The sequence below is a fragment of the Engystomops pustulosus genome, chromosome 1 (genome assembly GCF_040894005.1).
Source record: "Engystomops pustulosus chromosome 1, aEngPut4.maternal, whole genome shotgun sequence".
In the NCBI taxonomy this organism is placed as follows: Eukaryota; Metazoa; Chordata; class Amphibia; order Anura; family Leptodactylidae; genus Engystomops; species Engystomops pustulosus.
This window is the reverse complement of record NC_092411.1, coordinates 297,862,247-297,889,021: the sequence shown is the minus strand read 5'-3', so window position 1 is coordinate 297,889,021 and position 26,775 is coordinate 297,862,247. Positions and strand designations below refer to the sequence as shown.

At 47.8% G+C, this 26,775-nt stretch overlaps 1 protein-coding gene across 1 annotated transcript in view; it reads left to right on the top strand.

The window, feature by feature from the left end:
• LOC140084253 (uncharacterized) overlaps positions 1–26,520 on the top strand; it is a 44,247-nt gene extending 17,727 nt beyond the window's left edge. Inside the window, exons 2-4 of the mRNA XM_072126438.1 lie at positions 13,912–14,764; positions 17,646–17,826; positions 24,895–26,520. Coding sequence (XP_071982539.1) covers positions 13,912–14,764; positions 17,646–17,826; positions 24,895–25,098 — 1,238 coding nt within the window. The 3' untranslated portion in view covers positions 25,099–26,520. The remainder of the gene's footprint in view (positions 1–13,911; positions 14,765–17,645; positions 17,827–24,894) is intronic.
• The last annotated feature ends 255 nt before the right edge of the window (positions 26,521–26,775 follow it).

Sequence of the window (26,775 nt, the reverse complement as noted above, 5' to 3'; positions counted from 1 at the left end):
CTAGTTCTTAGGCGCTAGTTCTTAGGCGCTAGTTCTTAGGCGCTAGTTCTTAGACGCTAGTTCTTAGGCGCTAGGTCTTAGGCGCTAGTTCTTAGGCGCTAGTTCTTAGGCGCTAGTCCTTAGGCGCTAGTTCTTAGGTGCTAGTTCTTAGGTGCTAGTCCTTAGGTGCTAGTTCTTAGGCGCTAGTTCTTAGGCGCTAGTTCTTAGGCGCTAGTTCTTAGGCGCTAGTCCTTAGGCGCTAGTCCTTAGGCGCTAGTTCTTAGGTGCTAGTCCTTAGGTGCTAGTCCTTAGGTGCTAGTTCTTAGGTGCTAGTTCTTAGGCGCTAGTTCTTAGGCGCTAGTTCTTAGGCGCTAGTTCTTAGGCGCTAGTTCTAAGACGCTAGTTCTTAGACGCTAGTCGTAGGCGCTAGTTCTTAGGCGCTAGTTCTTAGGCGCTAGTTCTTAGGTGCTAGTTCTTAGGCGCTAGTTCTTAGGCGCTAGTTCTTAGGCGCTAGTTCTTAGGCGCTAGTTCTTAGGCGCTAGTTCTAAGGCGCTAGTTCTAAGGTGCTAGTTGTTAGACGCTAGTTCTTAGGTGCTAGTTCTAAGGTGCTAGTTCTTAGGTGCTAGTTCTTAGGTGCTAGTTGTTAGACGCTAGTCGTAGGCGCTAGTTCTTAGGCGCTAGTTCTTAGGCGCTAGTTCTTAGGCGCTAGTTCTTAGGCGCTAGTTCTTAGGCGCTAGTTCTTAGGCGCTAGTTCTTAGGTTCTAGTCCTTAGGTGCTAGTTCTTAGACGCTAGTTCTTAGGCGCTAGTTCTTAGGCGCTAGTTCTTAGGTGCTAGTTCTTAGGTGCTAGTTCTTAGGTGCTAGTTCTTAGGTGCTAGTTCTTAGGCGCTAGTCCTTAGGCACTAGTTCTTAGGTGCTAGTTCTTAGGCGCTAGTTCTTAGGCGCTAGTTCTTAGGTGCTAGTTCTTAGGCGCTAGTTCTTAGGCGCTAGTTCTTAGGCGCTAGTTCTTAGGTGCTAGTTCTTAGGTGCTAGTTCTTAGGTGCTAGTTCTTAGACGCTAGTCGTAGGCGCTAGTTCTTAGGCGCTAGTTCTTAGGCGCTAGTTCTTAGGCGCTAGTTCTTAGGCGCTAGTTCTTAGGTGCTAGTTCTTAGGTGCTAGTTCTTAGACGCTAGTTCTTAGGCGCTAGTTCTTAGGCGCTAGTTCTTAGGCGCTAGTTCTAAGGCGCTAGTTCTAAGGTGCTAGTTGTTAGACGCTAGTCGTAGGCGCTAGTTCTTAGGTGCTAGTCCTTAGGCGCTAGTTCTTAGGTGCTAGTTCTTAGGTGCTAGTTCTTAGACGCTAGTTCTTAGGTGCTAGTTCTTAGGCGCTAGCCCTTAGGTGCTAGTCCTTAGGTGCTAGTTCTTAGGTGCTAGTTCTTAGGTGCTAGTTCTTAGATGCTAGTTCTTAGGTGCTAGATCTTAGGTGCTAGTTCTTAGACGCTAGTTCTTAGGTGCTAGTTCTAAGGTGCTAGTTCTTAGGTGCTAGTTCTCAGGTGCTAGTTCTTAGACGCTAGTTCTTAGGCGCTAGCCCTTAGGCGCTAGTTCTTAGGTGCTAGTTCTTAGGCGCTAGTTCTTAGGCGCTAGTTCTTAGGTGCTAGTTCTTAGACGCTAGTTCTTAGACGCTAGTTCTTAGGCGCTAGTTCTTAGGCGCTAGTTCTTAGGCGCTAGTTCTTAGGCGCTAGTTCTTAGGCGCTAGTTCTAAGGCGCTAGTTCTAAGGTGCTAGTTGTTAGACGCTAGTCGCAGGCGCTAGTTCTTAGGTGCTAGTCCTTAGGCGCTAGTTCTTAGGTGCTAGTTCTTAGGTGCTAGTTCTTAGACGCTAGTTCTTAGGTGCTAGTCCTTAGGCACTAGTCCTTAGGTGCTAGTCCTTAGGTGCTAGTTCTTAGGTGCTAGTTCTCAGGTGCTAGTTCTTAGATGCTAGTTCTTAGGTGCTAGTTCTTAGGTGCTAGTTCTTAGACGCTAGTTCTTAGGTGCTAGTTCTAAGGTGCTAGTTCTTAGGTGCTAGTTCTTAGGTGCTAGTTCTCAGGTGCTAGTTCTTAGACGCTATTTCTTAGGTGCTAGTTCTTAGGTGCTAGTTCTTAGACGCTAGTTCTTAGACGCTAGTTCTTAGGTGCTAGTTCTTAGGTGCTAGTTCTTAGGCGCTAGCCCTTAGGCGCTAGCCCTTAGGCGCTAGTTCTTAGGCGCTAGTCCTTAGGCGCTAGTCCTTAGGTGCTAGTCCTTAGGTGCTAGTTCTTAGGTGCTAGTTCTTAGGTGCTAGTTCTTAGGTGCTAGTTCTTAGATGCTAGTTCTTAGGTGCTAGTTCTTAGGTGCTAGTTCTTAGACGCTAGTTCTTAGGTGCTAGTTCTAAGGTGCTAGTTCTTAGGTGCTAGTTCTCAGGTGCTAGTTCTTAGGTGCTAGTTCTCAGGTGCTAGTTCTTAGGCGCTAGTTCTTAAGCACTAGTTCTTAGGTGCTAGTACTTAGGCGCTAGTTCTAAGGTGCTAGTTCTTAGGTGCTAGTTCTTAGGTGCTAGTTCTTAGATGCTAGTTCTTAGGTGCTAGTTCTTAGGTGCTAGTTCTTAGACGCTAGTTCTTAGGTGCTAGTTCTAAGGTGCTAGTTCTTAGGTGCTAGTTCTCAGGTGCTAGTTCTTAGGTGCTAGTTCTCAGGTGCTAGTTCTTAGGCGCTAGTTCTTAAGCACTAGTTCTTAGGTGCTAGTACTTAGGTGCTAGTTCTCAGGTGCTAGTTCTCAGGTGCTAGTTCTTAGATGCTAGTCCTTAGGTGCTAGTCCTTAGGTGCTAGTTCTTAGGCGCTAGTTCTTAGGCGCTAGTTCTTAGGCGCTAGTTCTTAGGCGCTAGTTCTTAGGCGCTAGTCCTTAGGCGCTAGTCCTTAGGCGCTAGTTCTTAGGTGCTAGTTCTCAGGTGCTAGTTCTTAGGCGCTAGTTCTTAGGTGCTAGTTCTCAGGTGCTAGTTCTTAGGCGCTAGTTCTTAGGCACTAGTTCTTAGGTGCTAGTTCTTAGGCGCTAGTTCTAAGGTGCTAGTTCTTAGGTGCTAGTTCTTAGGTGCTAGTTCTCAGGTGCTAGTTCTCAGGTGCTAGTCCTTAGATGCTAGTCCTTAGGTGCTAGTCCTTAGGTGCTAGTTCTTAGGCGCTAGTTCTTAGGCGCTAGTTCTTAGGCGCTAGTTCTTAGGCGCTAGTCCTTAGGCGCTAGTCCTTAGGCGCTAGTTCTTAGGCGCTAGTCCTTAGGTGCTAGTTCTTAGGTGCTAGTTCTTAGGCGCTAGTTCTTAGGCGCTAGTTCTTAGGCGGTAGTTCTTAGGCGCTAGTCCTTAGGCGCTAGTTCTTAGGTGCTAGTTCTTAGGTGCTAGTCCTTAGGTGCTAGTTCTTAGACGCTAGTTCTTAGGTGCTAGTTCTTAGGCGCTAGCCCTTAGGCGCTAGCCCTTAGGCGCTAGTTCTTAGGTGCTAGTCCTTAGGCGCTAGTCCTTAGGTGCTAGTACTTAGGTGCTAGTTCTTAGGTGCTAGTTCTTAGGTGCTAGTTCTTAGGTGCTAGTTCTTATGTACTAGCTCTTAGACGCTAGTTCTTAGGTGCTAGTTCTAAGGTGCTAGTTCTTAGGCGCTAGTTCTAAGGTGCTAGTTCTTAGGTGCTAGTTCTTAGGTGCTAGTTCTCAGGTGCTAGTTCTCAGGTGCTAGTTCTTAGACGCTAGTTCTTAGGCGCTAGTTCTTAGGCGCTAGTTCTTAGGCGCTAGTTCTAAGGTGCTAGTTCTAAGGTGCTAGTTCTCAGGTGCTAGTTCTTAGGTGCTAGTCCTTAGATGCTAGTCCTAAGGTGCTAGTTCTTAGGTGCTAGTTCTTAGGTGCTAGTTCTAAGGTGCTAGTTCTAAGGTGCTAGTTCTTAGGTGCTAGTTCTCAGGTGCTAGTTCTTAGGTGCTAGTTCTTAGGTGCTAGTCCTTAGATGCTAGTCCTTAGGTGCTAGTCCTTAGGTGCTAGTTCTTAGGCGCTAGTTCTTAGGCGCTAGTTCTTAGGCGCTAGTTCTTAGGCGCTAGTTCTTAGGCGCTAGTCCTTAGGCGCTAGTCCTTAGGCGCTAGTTCTTAGGTGCTAGTCCTTAGGCGCTAGTTCTTAGGCGCTAGTTCTTAGGCGCTAGTTCTTAGGCGCTAGTCCTTAGGCGCTAGTTCTTAGGTGCTAGTTCTTAGGTGCTAGTCCTTAGGTGCTAGTCCTTAGGTGCTAGTTCTTAGACGCTAGTTCTTAGGCGCTAGTTCTTAGACGCTAGTTCTTAGACGCTAGTTCTTAGGCGCTAGTTCTTAGGCGCTAGTTCTTAGGCGCTAGTTCTTAGGCGCTAGTTCTTAGGCGCTAGTTCTTAGGCGCTAGTTCTTAGACGCTAGTTCTTAGACGCTAGTTCTTAGGCGCTAGTTCTTAGGCGCTAGTTCTTAGACGCTAGTTCTTAGACGCTAGTTCTTAGACGCTAGTTCTTAGGTGCTAGTTCTTAGGCGCTAGTTCTTAGGCGCTAGTTCTTAGGCGCTAGTTCTTAGACGCTAGTTCTTAGGCGCTAGTTCTTAGGCGCTAGTTCTTAGGCGCTAGTTCTTAGGCGCTAGTTCTTAGGCGCTAGTTCTAAGGCGCTAGTTCTAAGGTGCTAGTTGTTAGACGCTAGTCGTAGGCGCTAGTTCTTAGGCGCTAGTTCTTAGGCGCTAGTTCTTAGGCGCTAGTTCTTAGGCGCTAGTTCTTAGGTGCTAGTTCTTAGACGCTAGTTCTTAGGCGCTAGTTCTTAGGCGCTAGTTCTTAGGCGCTAGTTCTTAGGCGCTAGTCCTTAGGCGCTAGTTCTTAGACGCTAGTTCTTAGACGCTTTTTCTTAGGCGCTAGTTCTTAGGCGCTAGTTCTTAGGCGCTAGTTCTTAGGCGCTAGTTCTTAGACGCTAGTTCTTAGACGCTAGTTCTTAGGCGCTAGTACTTAGGCGCTAGTTCTTAGGCGCTAGTTCTTAGGCGCTAGTTCTTAGGCGCTAGTTCTTAGGCGCTAGTTCTTAGGCGCTAGTTCTTAGACGCTAGTTCTTAGACGCTAGTTCTTAGGCGCTAGTTCTTAGGCGCTAGTTCTTAGGCGCTAGTTCTTAGGTGCTAGTTCTTAGGCGCTAGTTCTTAGGCGCTAATTCTTAGGCGCTAGTTCTTAGGCGCTAGTCCTTAGGCGCTAGTCCTTAGGCGCTAGTTCTTAGACGCTAGTTCTTAGACGCTAGTTCTTAGGCGCTAGGTCTTAGGCGCTAGTTCTTAGGTGCTAGTTCTTAGGTGCTAGTTCTTAGGCGCTAGTTCTTAGGTGCTAGTCCTTAGGTGCTAGTTCTTAGGTGCTAGTTCTTAGGCGCTAGTTCTTAGACGCTAGTTCTTAGGCGCTAGTACTTAGGTGCTAGTTCTTAGGCGCTAGTTCTTAGGCGCTAGTTCTTAGGCGCTAAATCTTAGACGCTAGTTCTTAGACGCTAGTTCTTAGGTGCTAGTCCTTAGGCGCTAGTCCTTAGGCGCTAGTCCTTAGGTGCTAGTCCTTAGGTGCTAGTCCTTAGGTGCTAGTCCTTAGGTGCTAGTTCTTAGGTGCTAGTTCTTAGGTGCTAGTTCTTAGGTGCTAGTTCTTAGACGCTAGTTCTTAGGCGCTAGTACTTAGGCGCTAGTTCTTAGGCGCTAGTTCTTAGGCGCTAGTTCTTAGGTGCTAGTTCTTAGGCGCTAGTTCTTAGACGCTAGTTCTTAGACGCTAGTTCTTAGACGCTAGTTCTTAGACGCTAGTTCTTAGGCGCTAGTTCTTAGGCGCTAGTTCTTAGGCGCTAGTTCTTAGGTGCTAGTTCTTAGGTGCTAGTTCTTAGACGCTAGTTCTTAGGCGCTAGTTCTTAGACGCTAGTTCTTAGGCGCTAGTTCTTAGGCGCTAGTTCTTAGGTGCTAGTTCTTAGACGCTAGTTCTTAGACGCTAGTTCTTAGACGCTAGTTCTTAGGTGCTAGTTCTTAGGTGCTAGTTCTTAGGCGCTAGCCCTTAGGCGCTAGCCCTTAGGCGCTAGTTCTTAGGTGCTAGTCCTTAGGCGCTAGTTCTTAGGTGCTAGTTCTTAGACGCTAGTTCTTAGACGCTAGTTCTTAGACGCTAGTTCTTAGGTGCTAGTTCTTAGGTGCTAGTTCTTAGGCGCTAGCCCTTAGGCGCTAGCCCTTAGGCGCTAGTTCTTAGGTGCTAGTCCTTAGGCGCTAGTCCTTAGGCGCTAGTCCTTAGGTGCTAGTCCTTAGGTGCTAGTCCTTAGGTGCTAGTCCTTAGGTGCTAGTTCTTAGGTGCTAGTTCTTAGACGCTAGTTCTTAGGTGCTAGTTCTTAGGTGCTAGTTCTTAGACGCTAGTTCTTAGGCGCTAGTACTTAGGCGCTAGTTCTTAGGCGCTAGTTTTTAGGCGCTAGTTCTTAGGCGCTAGTTCTTAGGCGCTAGTTCTTAGGTGCTAGTTCTTAGGTGCTAGTTCTTAGGTGCTAGTTCTTAGACGCTAGTTCTTAGGTGCTAGTACTTAGGCGCTAGTTCTTAGGCGCTAGTTCTTAGGCGCTAGTTCTTAGGCGCTAGTTCTTAGGCGCTAGTTCTTAGGTGCTAGTTCTTAGGCGCTAGTTCTTAGACGCTAGTTCTTAGACGCTAGTTCTTAGACGCTAGTTCTTAGGCGCTAGTTCTTAGGCGCTAGTTCTTAGGCGCTAGTTCTTAGGCGCTAGTTCTTAGGTGCTAGTTCTTAGGTGCTAGTTCTTAGACGCTAGTTCTTAGGCGCTAGTTCTTAGGCGCTAGTTCTTAGGTGCTAGTTCTTAGACGCTAGTTCTTAGACGCTAGTTCTTAGACGCTAGTTCTTAGGTGCTAGTTCTTAGGTGCTAGTTCTTAGGCGCTAGCCCTTAGGCGCTAGCCCTTAGGCGCTAGTTCTTAGGTGCTAGTCCTTAGGCGCTAGTCCTTAGGCGCTAGTCCTTAGGTGCTAGTCCTTAGGTGCTAGTCCTTAGGTGCTAGTCCTTAGGTGCTAGTTCTTAGGTGCTAGTTCTTAGACGCTAGTTCTTAGGTCCTAGTTCTAAGGTGCTAGTTCTTAGGCGCTAGTTCTTAGGCGCTAGTTCTTAGGCGCTAGTCCTTAGGTGCTAGTTCTTAGGTGCTAGTTCTTAGGTGCTAGTTCTTAGGTGCTAGTCCTTAGGCGCTAGTTCTTAGGCGCTAGTTCTTAGGCGCTAGTTCTTAGGCGCTAGTCCTTAGGCGCTAGTTCTTAGGTGCTAGTCCTTAGGTGCTAGTCCTTAGGTGCTAGTTCTTAGACGCTAGTTCTTAGGCGCTAGTTCTTAGACGCTAGTTCTTAGACGCTAGTTCTTAGGTGCTAGTTCTTAGGCGCTAGTTCTTAGGCGCTAGTTCTTAGGCGCTAGTTCTTAGGCGCTAGTTCTTAGACGCTAGTTCTTAGACGCTAGTTCTTAGACGCTAGTTCTTAGGTGCTAGTTCTTAGGCGCTAGTTCTTAGGCGCTAGTTCTTAGGCGCTAGTTCTTAGGCGCTAGTTCTTAGGCGCTAGTTCTTAGGCGCTAGTTCTTAGGCGCTAGTTCTTAGGCGCTAGTTCTTAGGCGCTAGTTCTTAGGCGCTAGTTCTAAGGCGCTAGTTCTAAGGTACTAGTTGTTAGACGCTAGTCGTAGGCGCTAGTTCTTAGGCGCTAGTTCTTAGGCGCTAGTTCTTAGGCGCTAGTTCTTAGGCGCTAGTTCTTAGGCGCTAGTTCTTAGACGCTAGTTCTTAGGCGCTAGTTCTTAGGCGCTAGTTCTTAGGCGCTAGTTCTTAGGCGCTAGTCCTTAGGCGCTAGTTCTTAGACGCTAGTTCTTAGACGCTAGTTCTTAGGCGCTAGTTCTTAGGCGCTAGTTCTTAGGCGCTAGTTTTTAGGCGCTAGTTCTTAGACGCTAGTTCTTAGACGCTAGTTCTTAGGCGCTAGTACTTAGGCGCTAGTTCTTAGGCGCTAGTTCTTAGGCGCTAGTTCTTAGGCGCTAGTTCTTAGGCGCTAGTTCTTAGGCGCTAGTTCTTAGACGCTAGTTCTTAGACGCTAGTTCTTAGGCGCTAGTTCTTAGGCGCTAGTTCTTAGGCGCTAGTTCTTAGGTGCTAGTTCTTAGGCGCTAGTTCTTAGGCGCTAATTCTTAGGCGCTAGTTCTTAGGCGCTAGTCCTTAGGCGCTAGTCCTTAGGCGCTAGTTCTTAGACGCTAGTTCTTAGACGCTAGTTCTTAGGCGCTAGGTCTTAGGCGCTAGTTCTTAGGTGCTAGTTCTTAGGTGCTAGTTCTTAGGCGCTAGTTCTTAGGCGCTAGTTCTTAGACGCTAGTTCTTAGGCGCTAGTACTTAGGTGCTAGTTCTTAGGCGCTAGTTCTTAGGCGCTAGTTCTTAGGCGCTAGTTCTTAGGCGCTAGTTCTTAAGCGCTAGTTCTTAGGCGCTAGTTCTTAGGCGCTAGTTCTTAGACGCTAGTTCTTAGACGCTAGTTCTTAGGCGCTTGTTCTTAGGCGCTAGTTCTTAGGCGCTAGTTCTTAGGTGCTAGTTCTTAGGTGCTAGTTCTTAGGTGCTAGTTCTTAGGTGCTAGTTCTTAGACGCTAGTTCTTAGGCGCTAGTACTTAGGCGCTAGTTCTTAGGCGCTAGTTCTTAGGCGCTAGTTCTTAGGCGCTAGTTCTTAGGTGCTAGTTCTTAGGCGCTAGTTCTTAGACGCTAGTTCTTAGACGCTAGTTCTTAGACGCTAGTTCTTAGACGCTAGTTCTTAGGCGCTAGTTCTTAGGCGCTAGTTCTTAGGCGCTAGTTCTTAGGTGCTAGTTCTTAGGTGCTAGTTCTTAGACGCTAGTTCTTAGGCGCTAGTTCTTAGGCGCTAGTTCTTAGGCGCTAGTTCTTAGACGCTAGTTCTTAGACGCTAGTTCTTAGACGCTAGTTCTTAGGTGCTAGTTCTTAGGTGCTAGTTCTTAGGCGCTAGCCCTTAGGCGCTAGCCCTTAGGCGCTAGTTCTTAGGTGCTAGTCCTTAGGCGCTAGTCCTTAGGCGCTAGTCCTTAGGTGCTAGTCCTTAGGTGCTAGTCCTTAGGTGCTAGTTCTTAGGTGCTAGTTCTTAGACGCTAGTTCTTAGACGCTAGTTCTTAGGTCCTAGTTCTAAGGTGCTAGTTCTTAGGCGCTAGTTCTTAGGCGCTAGTTCTTAGGCGCTAGTCCTTAGGTGCTAGTTCTTAGGCGCTAGTTCTTAGGCGCTAGTTCTTAGGCGCTAGTTCTTAGGCGCTAGTTCTTAGACGCTAGTTCTTAGGCGCTAGTTCTTAGGCGATAGTTCTTAGGCGCTAGTTCTTAGGCGCTAGTTCTTAGGCGCTAGTTCTAAGGCGCTAGTTCTAAGGTACTAGTTGTTAGACGCTAGTCGTAGGCGCTAGTTCTTAGGCGCTAGTTCTTAGGCGCTAGTTCTTAGGCGCTAGTTCTTAGGCGCTAGTTCTTAGGTGCTAGTTCTTAGACGCTAGTTCTTAGGCGCTAGTTCTTAGGCGCTAGTTCTTAATCGCTAGTTCTTAGGCGCTAGTTCTTAGGCGCTAGTCCTTAGGCGCTAGTTCTTAGACGCTAGTTCTTAGACGCTAGTTCTTAGGCGCTAGTTCTTAGGCGCTAGTTCTTAGGCGCTAGTTCTTAGACGCTAGTTCTTAGACGCTAGTTCTTAGGCGCTAGTACTTAGGCGCTAGTTCTTAGGCGCTAGTTCTTAGGCGCTAGTTCTTAGGCGCTAGTTCTTAGGCGCTAGTTCTTAGACGCTAGTTCTTAGACGCTAGTTCTTAGGCGCTAGTTCTTAGGCGCTAGTTCTTAGGTGCTAGTTCTTAGGTGCTAGTTCTTAGGCGCTAGTTCTTAGGCGCTAATTCTTAGGCGCTAGTTCTTAGGCGCTAGTCCTTAGGCGCTAGTCCTTAGGCGCTAGTTCTTAGACGCTAGTTCTTAGACGCTAGTTCTTAGGCGCTAGGTCTTAGGCGCTAGTTCTTAGACGCTAGTTCTTAGACGCTAGTTCTTAGACGCTAGTTCTTAGGTGCTAGTTCTTAGGCGCTAGTTCTTAGGCGCTAGTTCTTAGGCGCTAGTCCTTAGGCGCTAGTCCTTAGGCGCTAGTTCTTAGACGCTAGTTCTTAGACGCTAGTTCTTAGGCGCTAGGTCTTAGGCGCTAGTTCTTAGGTGCTAGTTCTTAGGTGCTAGTTCTTAGACGCTAGTTCTTAGGCGCTAGTACTTAGGTGCTAGTTCTTAGGCGCTAGTTCTTAGGCGCTAGTTCTTAGGCGCTAGTTCTTAAGCGCTAGTTCTTAGGCGCTAGTTCTTAGGCGCTAGTTCTTAGACGCTAGTTCTTAGACGCTAGTTCTTAGGCGCTTGTTCTTAGCCGCTAGTTCTTAGGCGCTAGTTCTTAGGTGCTAGTTCTTAGGTGCTAGTTCTTAGGTGCTAGTTCTTAGACGCTAGTTCTTAGGCGCTAGTACTTAGGCGCTAGTTCTTAGGCGCTAGTTCTTAGGCGCTAGTTCTTAGGCGCTAGTTCTTAGGCGCTAGTTCTTAGGCGCTAGTTCTTAGGCGCTAGTTCTTAGACGCTAGTTCTTAGACGCTAGTTCTTAGACGCTAGTTCTTAGGCGCTAGTTCTTAGGCGCTAGTTCTTAGGCGCTAGTTCTTAGGCGCTAGTTCTTAGGTGCTAGTTCTTAGACGCTAGTTCTTAGGCGCTAGTTCTTAGGCGCTAGTTCTTAGGCGCTAGTTCTTAGACGCTAGTTCTTAGACGCTAGTCCTTAGACGCTAGTTCTTAGGTGCTAGTTCTTAGGTGCTAGTTCTTAGGTGCTAGTTCTTAGGCGCTAGCCCTTAGGCGCTAGCCCTTAGGCGCTAGTTCTTAGGTGCTAGTTCTTAGACGCTAGTTCTTAGGTCCTAGTTCTTAGACGCTAGTTCTTAGGTCCTAGTTCTAAGGTGCTAGTTCTTAGGCGCTAGTTCTTAGGCGCTAGTTTTTAGGCGCTAGTCCTTAGGTGCTAGTTCTTAGGTGCTAGTTCTTAGGTGCTAGTCCTTAGGTGCTAGTTCTTAGGTGCTAGTTCTTAGGTCCTAGTTCTAAGGTGCTAGTTCTTAGGCGCTAGTTCTTAGGCGCTAGTTCTTAGGTGCTAGTTCTTAGGTGCTAGTCCTTAGGTGCTAGTTCTTAGGTGCTAGTTCTTATGTGCTAGTTCTTAGGTGCTAGTTCTTAGGTGCTAGTTCTTAGGTGTTAGTTCTTAGACGCTAGTTCTTAGGCGCTAGTTCTTAGGCGCTAGTTCTTAGGCGCTAGTTCTTAGGCGCTAGTTGTTAGACGCTAGTCGTAGGCGCTAGTTCTTAGGCGCTAGTTCTTAGGCGCTAGTTCATAGGCGCTAGTTCTTAGGCGCTAGTTCTTAGGTGCTAGTTCTTAGACGCTAGTTCTTAGGCGCTAGTTCTTAGGCGCTAGTTCTTAGGCGCTAGTTCTTAGGCGCTAGTTCTAAGGTGCTAGTTTTTAGACGCTAGTCGTAGGCGCTAGTTCTTAGGCGCTAGTTCTTAGGCGCTAGTTCTTAGGCGCTAGTTCTTAGGTGCTAGTTCTTAGGTGCTAGTTCTTAGACGCTAGTTCTTAGGCGCTAGTTCTTAGGCGCTAGTTCTTAGGCGCTAGTTCTTAGGCGCTAGTTCTTAGGTGCTAGTCCTTAGGTGCTAGTTCTTAGACGCTAGTTCTTAGACGCTAGTTCTTAGGCGCTAGTTCTTAGGCGCTAGTTCTTAGGTGCTAGTTCTTAGGTGCTAGTTCTTAGGTGCTAGTTCTTAGGTGCTAGTTCTTAGACGCTAGTTCTTAGGCGCTAGTTCTTAGGCGCTAGTTCTTAGGTGCTAGTTCTTAGACGCTAGTTCTTAGACGCTAGTTCTTAGGTCCTAGTCCTTAGGTGCTAATTCTTAGGTGCTAGTTCTTAGACGCTAGTTCTTAGGTCCTAGTTCTTAGACGCTAGTTCTTAGGTCCAAGTTCTAAGGTGCTAGTTCTTAGGCGCTAGTTCTTAGGCGCTAGTTCTAAGGCGCTAGTTCTTAGGCGCTAGTTCTTAGGCGCTAGTCCTTAGGTGCTAGTTCTTAGGTGCTAGTTCTTAGGTGCTAGTCCTTAGGTGCTAGTTCTTAGGTGCTAGTTCTTAGGTCCTAGTTCTAAGGTGCTAGTTCTTAGGCGCTAGTTCTTAGGCGCTAGTTCTTAGGCGCTAGTTCTTAGGCGCTAGTCCTTAGGTGCTAGTTCTTAGGTGCTAGTTCTTAGGTGCTAGTCCTTAGGTGCTAGTTCTTAGGTGCTAGTTCTTAGGTCCTAGTTCTAAGGTGCTAGTTCTTAGGCGCTAGTTCTTAGGCGCTAGTTCTTAGGCGCTAGTTCTTAGGCGCTAGTCCTTAGGTGCTAGTTCTTAGGTGCTAGTTCTTAGGTGCTAGTTCTTAGGCGCTAGTTCTTAGGTGCTAGTTCTTAGGCGCTAGTTCTTAGGCGCTAGTTCTTAGGCGCTAGTTCTTAGGCGCTAGTCCTTAGGTGCTAGTTCTTAGGTGCTAGTTCTTAGGTGCTAGTTCTTAGGCGCTAGTTCTTAGGTGCTAGTTCTTAGGTGCTAGTTCTTAGGCGCTAGTTCTTAGGTGCTAGTTCTTAGGTGCTAGTTCTTAGGTGCTAGTTCTTAGGTGCTAGTTCTAAGGTGCTAGTTCTTAGGCGCTAGTTCTTAGGCGCTAGTTCTTAGGTGCTAGCTCTTAGAGATTTCACAGTTGTGATGTTGTTGACTTCAGTAGTAGCTAAAAGAACATAAGTAACATACACAATGTGACTCTATAACTAATAGAAGGACATTACTCCGGCAGATGAAAGCAGGAACAGATGTACAGGTGATGGTCCTTTTCATTATACAATTTGATGGGTGGTTTAGGTGGCCATGGGCACCCTAGGAGACCTGGCCCCGGGAAACCCCCTATATTATAATCCACTACTGCTCTCACTATATACAGGGCACCGGACTATCTGACTGATTCAGGAAAGAGCGAATCAGGTCATAAGTATGAAAGGAGCAGATGGCCGGGAGAGGTGACAGCTCAGTCTCCGTCCTCCCCGGCCATCTCTTCCAGACTGATGCCCTTCCCTTTTTTGGGGATCCTACACATCAGGACCTGTAGGTCCTGACGACAGTTAATATTTCCTCTGTGTTCTCTATAAGAATAGTAGTGCCCCCTGTCTGCCCTGCTGTGTATTACAGTAGCTTAGAAGACATCTCTGTTCAGGGAGTGGGGCGGATTTACTGTGACTCCAGGGGATCAGGCCCCCTCTCCTCTTTGGGCCCATGGCCAGAGTCACAGTTAACCCTTACAACAGAGCACTCTATTGAAAGGGTATAGAAACACTGTTGTGTGTGAATACACACCAAATGAACCTGCTCTGCCCCCAGGCGCACGATCCTCTGAGAGTACTTCTCTTCAAAAACAGATGAGGTCGGCACTTCTTGATTCACAAAAATCGTGTAAGCTTTATTTAGTCATGGCGACACAGCCAGTTTCAGGTATTAGCATGAGCTGACGCGTTTCTGACCGATAAGGTCTTTAGTCATAGATCTCGGCTAGATCGGTCAGAAACGCGTCAGCTCATGCTAATAACTGTAACTTGCTGTGTCGCCATGACTGAATAAAGATTACGAGAATTTTGTGAATCAAGAAGTGCCGACCTCGTCTGTTTTTGAAGTTATTGAAAGGTTATGTAGAGAATCCACCAGAGAAATGTCATGTGAATCTGATGAAACCAAATGGTGCTTCACCCACTGGTAAGTTGCTAATCCACCAACCATGTGACTATGAGCAGCTGACCCCGCCCACCTATGGTAACCCCACCCACCAATGCTGACCACTGCCTACAACTTAGGGCCACTTTTTCCTTTTTGTCGACCACTGACAAGGAATATGTAAAGATGTGATAAGTAAATATGAACAAAGATGAATAAACTCTCCATAATACAATAGATAAGATGTCACATGCTTTATTCCCATTGTGTTATCTGATGTAAGATTATCATTTTATTCCAGAGACATTGCTATTGGCAGTGGATGAGAGTGGTCTTGTCAAGGTCGGCCTGCCACCAAGAAATCGTCTGGATAATTTTTATGAGCGGTCAGAGACCGTGGGCAAGCTAGATAATGTCAGCCGTATAGCCGGCAGCCCGGAGGGGGAGCTCTTCTGTATTCGTGGTGGAGACCTGTACAAGGGTCCGTTGCCTTCCGACAAAGATACTGATTGGTTTTCAGCCGCTCAAAGAGTTGGTAAATACGATTGGGATCAAATTAAATGTATTTTTTTTCACCCGGCTGGAGAATTATATGCTATAACACATGACGGGGGATTCTATAAAGGTCCTCAGCCAGACAATCAGCACAGACCCTGGAGGCATGACCAGGCACAGAGAATAGGAAAACGTGGATGGAATGAGTATCTTGCAGTATTTTTTGATCCTGAAGGTCTTCTTTATGTTGTGAATACCCAAGGCAAAATCTACAAGGGGCTGCCCCCAACTGATGAAAAAGCCACATGGATAGACACAAGCACCTTGATTGGACCGGACGACTGGTCGAGGTTCACGTATTTTGTGTCTTATGCTCCAGATGGAAAACTGTGGCTTATAGATAAATACAATGGAAACCTCTACAGAGCAACTATAGAAGAACAAGGTGGGACACATCCAGTGATATACGCCGAATACTTAGGATGGAACTACAATAGGTTCAAATGTCTCTCCTTCACAAAAGACAAAATCATTCAGAGTATTGTGAGCCTTGAATTCCTGACTGACGAGGGGAAAAAGGTTTCTGAGTGCCCTGAGGTGTTAGAGGTGAAGATCTACGACAACAGGAAAAGCTCCTCCACATTGAAACATTCCTTCATGTAAGTAAAAGGCCACTCACTCCGGGCCAAGTCTGGTGAAATGATGCCCCACCCCCGAGCAGCCTACGGCTGACCCCCTGCTATATTCAGCTCACCAAAATCTAGAAAGAGCAGATCAGAGCATTACTACATGACTAACATCCCCACACAGCTCCACAGATCACTGACACTTTGGGGCTCATTTACTTACCCGTCCTGTCGCGATCCCCGAGGTGCGTTGTCCGACGAGGATTCGGAGCTGAAGATTGTGCGTCCAATTTCCTGCATGTGTCACTTCCCCGCTCAGGTCCCCGGAGTTCATCATCTTCTTCCCGGTGTATGTAAGTCTGTGTCTTGCGACACTATTTGAATTTTAAATTCTGTGGTTTGTCCGAATCAGGCAGATCATCCGACGGCCACGCCCCCCGATTTGTGTCACATGAAAGCCGGCGCCGATGCGCCAAAATCCGATCACGTGCGCCAAAAACCTGGGGCAATTCAGGGCAAATATTCGGGAAACCCAACGGAAATGCATCCGACGGACCCTTAGTAAATGTGCCCCTTTGTGTCTGACACTACATAGGATAGCGCTGTCTCACACACTAGTATCAGTCATCAGACAGACCTTAGTGGCTTCTTGTACCTGACAAATGACAATCTGCTCCATTAGGAACAGGACTTCATTATGACTTCTCCCGGCCGTGAATTATCACTGCTGAATTTGCCTCCAGATGTCTTCAGCTCTGTGCAGCAAATTCCCCACACTGTGTACCTAAAAATACAACAGTCACTTAGAGTGTAATGTCACCTGGAGAACAATCACAAATAATTTCTCCCCCAGCACAACCAACAACACAAATAAAACATCCTATATGCAGTATATAGTCCCCCAAATAAATTAAGATATGTACAGCACCAGAGTCCCCACCTAATTAATATATAAATAGCATAAACAGACAGAACCCCCCTAATGGACATATAAGTAGCATATGCAACCAGAGCCCACACCCTAAATAAAATATAAATAGCATATACAGCCAGAGTGCCCTCTCCCTCTGCAGGTAGATCCCACAGTCACAGCATTGAACAGGTTAAACAGGTCGGATCAGAACTCATTCTGATTCTGACTCTTAGAGGAGGGTCCCGGCTGTCATAAGACAGGCGGGTCACTGCTCCTCCCTGCACGGGGGACCCGATGCATTTCAAAACTCAATAAAAAACGTGTCAAGTGACCGCAGCTATGATACTATATACTGTACACCCCTCCCTAGTCTATAAACAGCCCCCCCCCAGCCTATTTACAGTCCTCCCACAATTTATATATAGACTACCCCAATAATCTATATGCAGCCATCACCACAGTCTATATACATCCCCCAATCTATAAACACCCCCCACAGTCTCATTGCAGTCCCCCCTACAGTTTATATATAGCCATCCCCACGGTATACATGCTCCCTCCATCTATATATATATAGCACCCCCCACAGTCTATTTGTATGCAGCCCCCTCATAGTTTATACACAGTCTAATTACAGCCCACCATCTATATGTTTGTAGCCCCCAGCAGCTAATGTATAACCTCCTCACACACACAGTTTATATACATCCCCCAACTATTAACTATATACATAAATATATCATTTTTATATAAAAAAAATAATACTTACCTGCCTGTTCCCATGCAGCTTCTTCTTCCAGCTCTTCGGCTGGGCTGCAGCTCTGTACAGGGGAACAGTGTAAGGAGCAGTGCAGATAAACCAGTCCTGTCCGCACGGCTCTGCATATGGATGGAATGACATCTGTGTCTTAAAGATACAGATGCTATTGATATGTGTCTGATACTAGGGACTTGCCAGCGTCAGGTTTGTAGTTCAGGTGGGTGATTCAGACGGCTGCCTGAGTCGCCCAAACAAATGGCTATTCTGTCCTGGTTTGGGGCCCTGGGCAATTGTTTTACTGCTCTTTACTTCTCTCTCGTTTTGATTTGCCAGAGAGAGTCAGGAAGTTCCTCTACTTATTAGAGAGTCATCGGGTTAAGCCTTGAGTCGGTTTCAGAAGCTGCTACTTGCAACGTGCACCAGAAATGTTTTGAGCTCCTGTTGTGTGGGACGGCAGTGGTTTCATTGCTTAGACAGTCACAACCATCTCAACAGAGGGGGTCATTTACTAAGGGCCCGATTCGCGTTTTCCCGACGTGTTACCCGAATATTTACGATTTGCAACGATTTTCCCTGTATTGCCCCGGTTTTTTGGCGCACGCGATCGGATTGTGGCGCATCGGCGACAGCATGCGCGCGACAGAAATCGGGGGCGTGGCCGAACGAAAACCCGACGGATTCGGAAAAACCGCCGCATTTATAAAAAAAAAAAAAGTGTCGCGGAGCTTGCACTTACCTTCACTAGGAATAGGCCGGGGAACTTGAGTGCATTCCGATGCTCTTCAGCGCGCCACCTGGTGGACACCAGAGGAACTACCTTAATGAATCCCGGCCGGACCCGAATCCACCGCAGAGAAAGCGCCGCTGGATCGCGAATGTACCTGGTAAGTAACTCTGCCCCAGAGTGATACATTTTATAGCTTTTTTCAAAGTAATTTATTGTCTCTTTCCGTCCCGCACATGGTCAGACGAGGGAGTTACAATCACACATGGGCACATGACACGGGTGTAGAAGGCAACAAGGGTGCAAAATTTAGATTTCCTCCAAATCAGAGTTAATATAAGTAAATCAAAACAGACATGAACAAACCTGTGTCATAAGACAATGCAGAGGCGATTTATACAGTCCTGGTGCCCAGCATTCTGCCCAGGAAGTGGAGACAAAAGATTTGCAGAGCCTTACGTTGTGAATTTTTTACTTCTGTTCCCCTGATTTTTTACGGATGTTATTGCTGTGGCAGGTTCCAAAAAACCATAAAGGAGTCCAGCAGCTTCACCCATGAACATGGATTTACATTTGAAATCGGATTTGAATCCACTTTTAAGACCGGAGTTCCCATAATTGGTGAAGCAGAGACGAAGGTTTCAATGAGCACGAGCACCACCCATAACTGGAACTTTACAAAGACCAATGAAACCGAGGTAAGTGGAACTTAACATGTACTTGAAAGTACTTTTTGAAGGACATCTACTACCAGGATGAAGGACTGTAAACCAAGCACTGACCCCTCTGGTACTGACATACTGGTGTATGCTCCCCCCTCTGGTACTGACCTACTGGTGTCCGCCCCCCCCCCCCTGGTACTGACATACTGGTGTGTGCTCCTCCCTCTGGTACTGACATACTGGTGTGTGCTCCTCCCCCTGGTACTGACATACTGGTGTGTGCTCCTCCCTCTGGTACTGACATACTGGGGTGTGCTCCCCCCTCTGGTACTGACATACTGGTGTGTGCTCCCCCCTCTGGTACTGACATACTGGTGTGTGCTCCCCCCTCTGGTACTGACATACTGGTGTGTGCTCCCCCCTCTGGTACTGACATACTGGTGTGTGCTCCCCCCTCTGGTACTGACATACTGGTGTGCTCCCCCCTCTGGTACTGACATACTGGTGTGTGCTCCCCCCTCTGGTACTGACATACTGGTGTGTGCTCCTCCCTCTGGTACTGACATACTGGTGTGTGCTCCTCCCCCTGGTACTGACATACTGGTGTGTGCTCCTCCCTCTGGTACTGACATACTGGGGTGTGCTCCCCCCTCTGGTACTGACATACTGGTGTGTGCTCCCCCCTCTGGTACTGACATACTGGTGTGTGCTCCCCCCTCTGGTACTGACATACTGGTGTGTGCTCCCCCCTCTGGTACTGACATACTGGTGTGTGCTCCCCCCTCTGGTACTGACATACTGGTGTGCTCCCCCCTCTGGTACTGACATACTGGTGTGTGCTCCCCCCTCTGGTACTGACATACTGGTGTGTGCTCCCCCCTCTGGTACTGACATACTGGTGTGTGCTCCCCCCTCTGGTACTGACATACTGGTGTGTGCTCCCCCTTCTGGTACTGACATACTGGTGTGCTCCCCCCTCTGGTACTGACATACTGGTGTGTGCTCCCCCCTCTGGTACTGACATACTGGTGTGTGCTCCCCCCTCTGGTACTGACATACTGGTGTGTGCTCCCCCCTCTGGTACTGACATACTGGTGTGTGCTCCCCCCTCTGGTACTGACATACTGCTGTGCTCCCCCCCTCTGGTACTGACATACTGGTGTGTGCTCCTCCCTCTGGTACTGACATACTGGTGTGTGCTCCCCCCTCTGGTACTGACATACTGGTTTGTGCTCCCCCCTCTGGTACTGACATACTGGTGTGCTCCCCCCTCTGGTACTGACATACGGGTGTGTGCTCCTCCCCCCTCTGGTACTGACATACTGGTGTGTGCTCCCCCCTCTGGTACTGACATACTGGTGTGCTCCCCCCTCTGGTACTGACATACTGGTGTGCCCCCCCCTCTGGTACTGACATACTGGTGTGCTCCCCCCTCTGGTACTGACATACTGGTACTGACATACTGGTGTGTGCTCCCTCCTCTGGTACTGACATACTGGTGTGTGCTCCTCCCTCTGGTACTGACATACTGGTGTATGCTCCCCCCTCTGGTACTGACATACTGGTACTGACATACTGGTGTGTGCTCCCCCCTCTGGTACTGACATACTGGTGTGTGCTCCTCCCTCTGGTACTGACATACTGGTGTATGCTCCCCCCTCTGGTACTGACATACTGGTGTGTGCTCCCCCCTCTGGTACTGACATACTGGGGTGTGCTCCTCCCTCTGGTACTGACATACTGGTGTGCTCCCCCCTCTGGTACTGACATACTGGTGTGTGCTCCTCCCTCTGGTACTGACATACTGTGTGTGCTCCCCCTCTGGTACTGACATACTGGTGTGTGCTCCTCCCTCTGGTACTGACTTACTGGTGTGTGCTCCCCCTCTGGTACTGACATACTGGTGTGTGCTCCCCCCTCTGGTACTGACATACTGGTGTGTGCTCCCCCCTCTGGTACTGACATACTGGGGTGTGCTCCCCCCTCTGGTGCTGACATACTGGTGTGTGCTCCCCCCTCTGGTACTGACATACTGGTGTGTGCTCCCCCTCTGGTACTGACATACTGGTGTGTGCTCCCCCCTCTGGTACTGACATACTGGTGTGCTCCCCCCTCTGGTACTGACATACTGGTGTGTGCTCCCCCCTCTGGTACTGACATACTGCTGTGCTCCCCCCTCTGGTACTGACATACTGGTGTGTGCTCCCCCCTCTGGTACTGACATACTGGTGTGTGCTTCCCCCTCTGGTACTGACATACTGGTGTGTGCTCCCCCCTCTGGTACTTACATACTGGTGTGTGCTCCCCCCTCTGGTACTGACATACTGGTGTGCCCGCCCCTCTGGTACTGACATACTGGTGTGTGCTCCGCCCTCTGGTACTGACATACTGGTGTGCTCCCCCCTCTGGTACTGACATACTGGTGTGTGCTTCCCCCTCTGGTACTGACATACTGGTGTGTGCTCCCCCCTCTGGTACTGACATACTGGTGTGTGCTCCCCCCTCTGGTACTGACATACTGGTGTGTGCTCCCCCTCTGGTACTGACATACTGGTGTGTGCTCCCCCCTCTGGTACTGAAATACTGGTGTGTGCTCCCCCCTCTGGTACTGACATACTGGTGTGTGCTCCCCCCTCTGGTACTGACATACTGGTGTGTGCTCCCCCCTCTGGTACTGACATACTGGTGTGTGCTCCCCCCTCTGGTACTGACATACTGGTGTGCTCCCCCCTCTGGTACTGACATACTGGTGTGTGCTCCCCCCTCTGGTACTGACATACTGGTGTGTGCTCCCCCTCTTGTACTGACATACTGGGGTGTGCTCCCCCTCTGGTACTGACATACTGTTGTGTGCTCCCCCCTCCGGTACTGACATACTGGTGTGTGCTCCTCCCTCCGGTACTGACATACTGGTGTGTGCTCCCCCCTCTGGTACTGACATACTGGTGTGTGCTCCTCCCTCTGGTACTGACATACTGGTGTGTGCTCCTCCCCCCTCTGGTACTGACATACTGGTGTGCTCCCCCCCCTCTGGTACTGACCTATTGGTGTGTGCTCCCCCCTCTGGTACTGACATACTGGTGTGTGCTCCCCCCTCTTGTACCGACATACTGGTGTGTGCTCCCCCCTCTGGTACTGACATACTGGTGTGTGCTCCCCCCTCTTGTACTGACATACTGGTGTGTGCTCCTCCCTCTGGTACTGACATAATGGTGTGCTCCCCCCTCTGGTACTGACATAATGGTGTGCTCCCCCTCTGGTACTGACATACTGGTGTGCAGGAACAGTAAGTGAGTGAGTGACAGAGAGACAGACAGGGAGAGTGAGTGACAGAGACAGACAGGAAGAGTGAGTGACAGAGACAGACAGTGTGAGTGACAGAGAGACAGACAGGGAGAGTGAGTGACAGAGACATAAAGGGAGACTGAGTGACAGAGAGACAGAGAGGGAGAGTGAGTGACAGAGAGACAGAGAGGGAGAGTGAGTGACAGAGAGACAGAGAGGGAGAGTGAGTGACAGAGAGACAGAGAGGGAGAGTGAGTGACAGAGAGACAGAGAGGGAGAGTGAGTGACAGAGAGACAGAGAGGGAGAGTGAGTGACAGAGAGACAGAGAGGGAGAGTGAGTGACAGAGAGGGAGAGTGAGTGACAGAGAGGGAGAGTGAGTGACAGAGAGGGAGAGTGAGTGCCAGACAGGGAGAGTGAGTGCCAGACAGGGAGAGTGAGTGACAGACAGGGAGAGTGAGTGACAGACAGGCAGAGTGAGTGACAGACAGGGAGAGTGAGTGACAGACAGGGAGAGTGAGTGACAGACAGGGAGAATGAGTGACAGAGAGACTGACAGGGAAAATGAGTGAATGACAGAGAGACAGACAGGGAGTGTGAGTGAGAGACAAACAGGAAGAGTAAGTGAGTGAGTGACAGAGAGACAGACAGGGAGAGTGAGTGACAGGGAGACAGACAGGGAGAGTGAGTGACAGAGACAGACAGTGAGTGTGAGTGACAGAGAGACAGAGAGGGAGAGGGAGTGACAGAGACATAAAGGGAGAGTGAGTGACAGAGACAGACAGGGAGAGTGAGCGACAGAGAGACAGACAGGGAGAGTGAGTGAGTGACAGAGACAGACAGACAGGGAGTGTATGTGAGTGACAGAGAGAGACAGGGAGAGTGAGTGACAGAGAGGGTGAGTGAGTGACAAAGAGACAGAGAGGGAGAGTGAGTGAGAGACAGAGAGGGAGAGTGAGTGAGAGACAGAGAGGGAGAGGGAGTGAGAGACAGAGAGGGAGAGTGAGTGAGAAACAGAGAGACAGACAGGGAGAGTGAGTGACAAGATACAGGCAGGGATAGTGAGTGACAGAGAGACAAGCAGGGATAGTGAGTGACAGACCGGGACATACTGGTACTGACATACTGGTGTGTGCTCCCCCCTCTGGTACTGACATACTGGTGTGTGCTCCCCCCTCTGGTACTGACATACTGGTGTGTGCTCCCCCCTCTGGTACTGACATACTGGTGTGTGCTCCCCCCTCTGGTACTGACATACTGGTGTGCTCCCCCCTCTGGTACTGACATACTGGTGTGTGCTCCCCCCTCTGGTACTGACATACTGGTGTGCTCCCCCCTCTGGTACTGACATACTGGTGTGTGCTCCCCCCTCTGGTACTGACATACTGGTGTGTGCTCCCCCCTCTGGTACTGACATACTGGTGTCCGCCCCCCCTGGTACTGACATACTGGTGTGTGCTCCCCCTCTGGTACTGACATACTGGTGTGTGCTCCCCCCTCTGGTACTGACATACTGGTGTGCTCCCCCTCTGGTACTGACATACTGGTGTTTGCTCCCCCTCTGGTACTGACATTCTGGTGTGCAGGAACAGTAAGTGAGTGAGTGACAGAGAGACAGACAGGGAGAGTGAGTGACAGAGACAGATAGGGAGAGTGAGTGACAGAGACAGACAGTGTGAGTGACAGAGAGACAGACAGAGAGTGAGTGACAGAGACATAAAGGGAGACTGAGTGACAGAGACATAAGGGGGGGAGTGAGTGACAGAGACAGACAAGGAGAGTGAGTGACAGAAACAGACAGGGAGTTTGAGTGACAAAGAGACAGAGAGGGAGAGTGAGTGACAGAGACAGAGAGGGAGAGTGAGTGACAGACAGGGAGAGTGAGTGACAGAGAGACAGACAGGGAGAATGAGTGAATGACAGAGAGACAGACAGGGAAAATGAGTGAATGACAGAGAGACAGACAGGGAAAATGAGTGAATGACAGAGAGACAGACAGGGAAAACGAGTGAATGACAGAGAGACAGACAGGGAGTGTGAGTGAGAGACAGACAGGAAGAGTAACTCAGAGACAAACAGGAAGAGTAAGTGAGTGAGTGACAGAGAGACAGACAGGGAGAGTGAGTGACAGGGAGACAGACAGGGAGAGTGAGTGACAGAGACAGACAGTGAGTGTGAGTGACAGAGAGACAGAGAGTGAGAGGGAGTGACAGAGACATAAAGGGAGAGTGAGCGACAGAGAGACAGACAGGGAGAGTACGTGAGTGACAGAGACAGACAGACAGGGAGTGTATGTGAGTGACAGAGAGAGAGACAGGGAGAGTGAGTGACAGAGAGGGAGAGTGAGTGACAAAGAGACAGAGAGGGAGAGTGAGTGAGAAACAGAGAGACAGACAGGGAGAGTGAGTGACAGAGATACAGGCAGGGATAGTGAGTGACAGAGAGACAGGCAGGGATAGTGAGTGACAGACAGGGAGAGATAGATAGATAGATATGTATTATTGTGTTGTTAACCAATTCTATTTTGTTAAAGCTAAGAGCAGTTATTTACTGTTCCCGGACAGCACCGGGATCTACAGCTAGTAAAGTTATAAAAAGAAAAGACTAGGATGGTGCTCATAGGGTAATAAAGTTTTTCTAAGATAAGTAGTTATGAAGGGTGTGATAATATTACACAAGTTATACTTTTTTTTTCTTTTTTTTATTGATTGTGGTCTACATCCTCTCATATATAACTCAGCCGAAAATTGCATTTACAGACACATTCCTTTTATGAGCCGTGTCTTCACAGGGATAATCAGGTGGAGTAAGACCTCAAGGACCCTGACAGATGCTGTTCTCACTAGTTAGGTACCAACCTCCACACCTCAGGAACAGAGAAGGCTTCACTAGTATGCATACGTTTAAGAGATACACAGAGGGGGGAGATTTCCCACCTAAACTACAGAAAAGAGTCAGCTTTTAGACAAAGGGACATCATATTTGCCCAATAACTTGAGCATAATCCATGGTTATGATCTCCCATTTACAGGGTAGGTTTAAGAGGTTTTACTGTATCTGCCCACTGTATCTGAATTTTGCTATCCGGAAACATGGTTAGATCACCCTTAATTTTGGGCCTAGACACTGCAAGTTTAGTATGGGGTGGTTACGAGCTACCCAGATGATTGGAGGCAATGCCGCTGTTATGACATCTTTCAATCAAGAGTTGTTTTTTTAAAAAAATCATTTACATAATTTAAAGGGAGGAGTAATGTGAACATCCCCCTCTGGAGCTGACAGAGATCGCTGAGCTCTGCGCACGGCAATTTCCGTCTCCATAGAGATTAATGGTGCAGTCATGCACTGCCATCTGCTCCATTAGTCTGATGGAGCAACGAGGGGTCCGATGGAGGTACGTGGGACCCCATTGGACACCTCATTTTCGTGATCTGTGAGGGTCTCAGCACTGAGAACCCCACTGATCAGCAAGTTAGCCCCTATCCCATGGATAGGGCCTAACTTTTCCTCATAGTACAGGCAGTCCCCAGGTTACGTACAAGATAGGTTTTGTAAGTTTGTTCTTAAGTTGAATTTGTATGTAAGTCGGAACTGTATACTTGTGTTCTCAAGTAGGGGTCCGCCTGTAATTGTATTTTTACTTTGAGATTTTCTTTACTAAGTCAATTTCATAGAAACTATAGTCTTCCAGTTCAGATTCCTATTTTCCAGATAGATTTTAAATTAAAAAGACACACAAAAAAAACATTGACAGTTGTAACTTTTGCTAATTTATCATGTGCTTAATAAGGATCTTGTCATCCCTCTTTGTCTTCTACAGATTACCTTTTCATCGACTACAGATGTAGAGCTGGAGGGTGGTAAAGCCATAAAAATGGTGGCCTCAGTGATAAAAGCTGAAATAGACGTCCCTTACAAGGCCAGAGCCCGCACCATGTTCGGTGCTGAGGTTGAAATTAGAGGAATGTGGAAAGGCGTCTCCCATTACCACCTGACTGTGAACCAGGAGGATTACGACAAGTAGAAAATCACAAATCCCAGGATCAACCATTTCCAGATCCAAATATTTAAAGTAAAATGATAAATAAAATTTCTACAATGATTTTGCTTTTGGCAGAGTAACAAAATCTCTACCTAATCTTCACTATTAACCCCTTACTGACGCATGAATTACTAGTACGTCACGTGTCAGCTGCGGGTGAATGAAGAGGGCTCATGAGCTGAGCAACATATTGAAACAAACTCTTACCGGTAACACCCATGATCAGTGCTAGAACCAATCGCGGTGTTAACCCATCCATCGCCACCGGCAAAGCTCCCCGTGATGTCATTGGAGAGCCGTGATTGGTTGACATGACAGCTTCGGGTCTTCCAAAGAACCAATTCATTACAATGTGTGATTCGCACATTGTAATGAAAGAGGTGGAAAATCCCCATATGCTGCCATACTGTAGTATGTTCAATCAGACATCCTAGGGTTAAAGTACCCTAGGGGGTCTGAAAACGAGTTAAAAAAAAAGTTAAAAGAAAATTATATTAAAAAAACCTAAAAATTCAAATCACCCCCTTTCCATAGAAGTTTCTTTTAATCTAACCCTAATAAAAAAGTAATTGGCCAAATTTTATATCAAGTATAACAAACCTTCATTTACAGCAATAGGAATAGTTTTATGAATAGTGATGCTCAGTGCACTCTGTGTGGTCATTAATATGCAGAATGTGCACCGAATTATTGAAAGCTGGCGCAGGTCTTTAGTAGTTTTCCGCACCCTGCACGCACCAGTCGTACTTAAACTGAGTCCAACAGTTTTTTTGATGCACGCAGTTTAATGTGTGTGCACCATCCGACTCTGCATCGCGCTACAAAATTCTGCACATAAAGGGGCGTCCCGGTGCAGACACTTCATAAATACATGTGCAAGCAGTTTGCACAACATTTCTAGTGCAAAGTCAGAGAGAAAACTGCAGCCACAATAATAGATCAGGTCCTATGACAGAAAAAAAAATTATTACAATGTCGTGAAGTCCAAAACTTGCTGTATCCTTAAAATCCAAGCAGACAAATCCAGAAAAAAATGTTCTGCTCTGATAGATAAAACCACAGAGAACGGTATAATGAGAAACGTGGCCAATTGTCACATGTTCTGCTTTCAATGCGTTTTGAAATGCAACGCAACCGGAACGGAACCAGACTTGTGTTTCAGAGAAGACGCAGGTGATCGGTAACTAGAACCACAAGTAAACAAAGCAAAACATTTGGAACTTATTACCAACTGCTTACGTTTCAGAGGAAACGAGATGTGATCGGCACAAGCCCCTCCCCATTCCAGTTGCACTTAGTCTCAAAACGCAATGCAAGCGGAACGTGTGACCCATAGAGATGATTCCAGCATATAAACGATTATAATCGGTGGCTGCTTTGCTCTCCTGATCAATTTCCAATAAACAGAAGAATTAATTGCTCTTTGTGTCTTTGTATTACATTTATTTCTTGTACTTTGCAAGTAAAATGTTTAGAATTTGCTTCAATGATTACAACCACCGATCATCGTCTGATGGATTGAAAAAAAAAACAGTTTGTTGTAAGTTGACTTTAAGGTTGATATGACATCAGGCTGCGGTCACACGTGGCGTTTTTCACGCATCAATTGCCATAGAAGATAGAGCTCAGTCCTGAGTCCTTTTCGCGAGCGTTATCTGT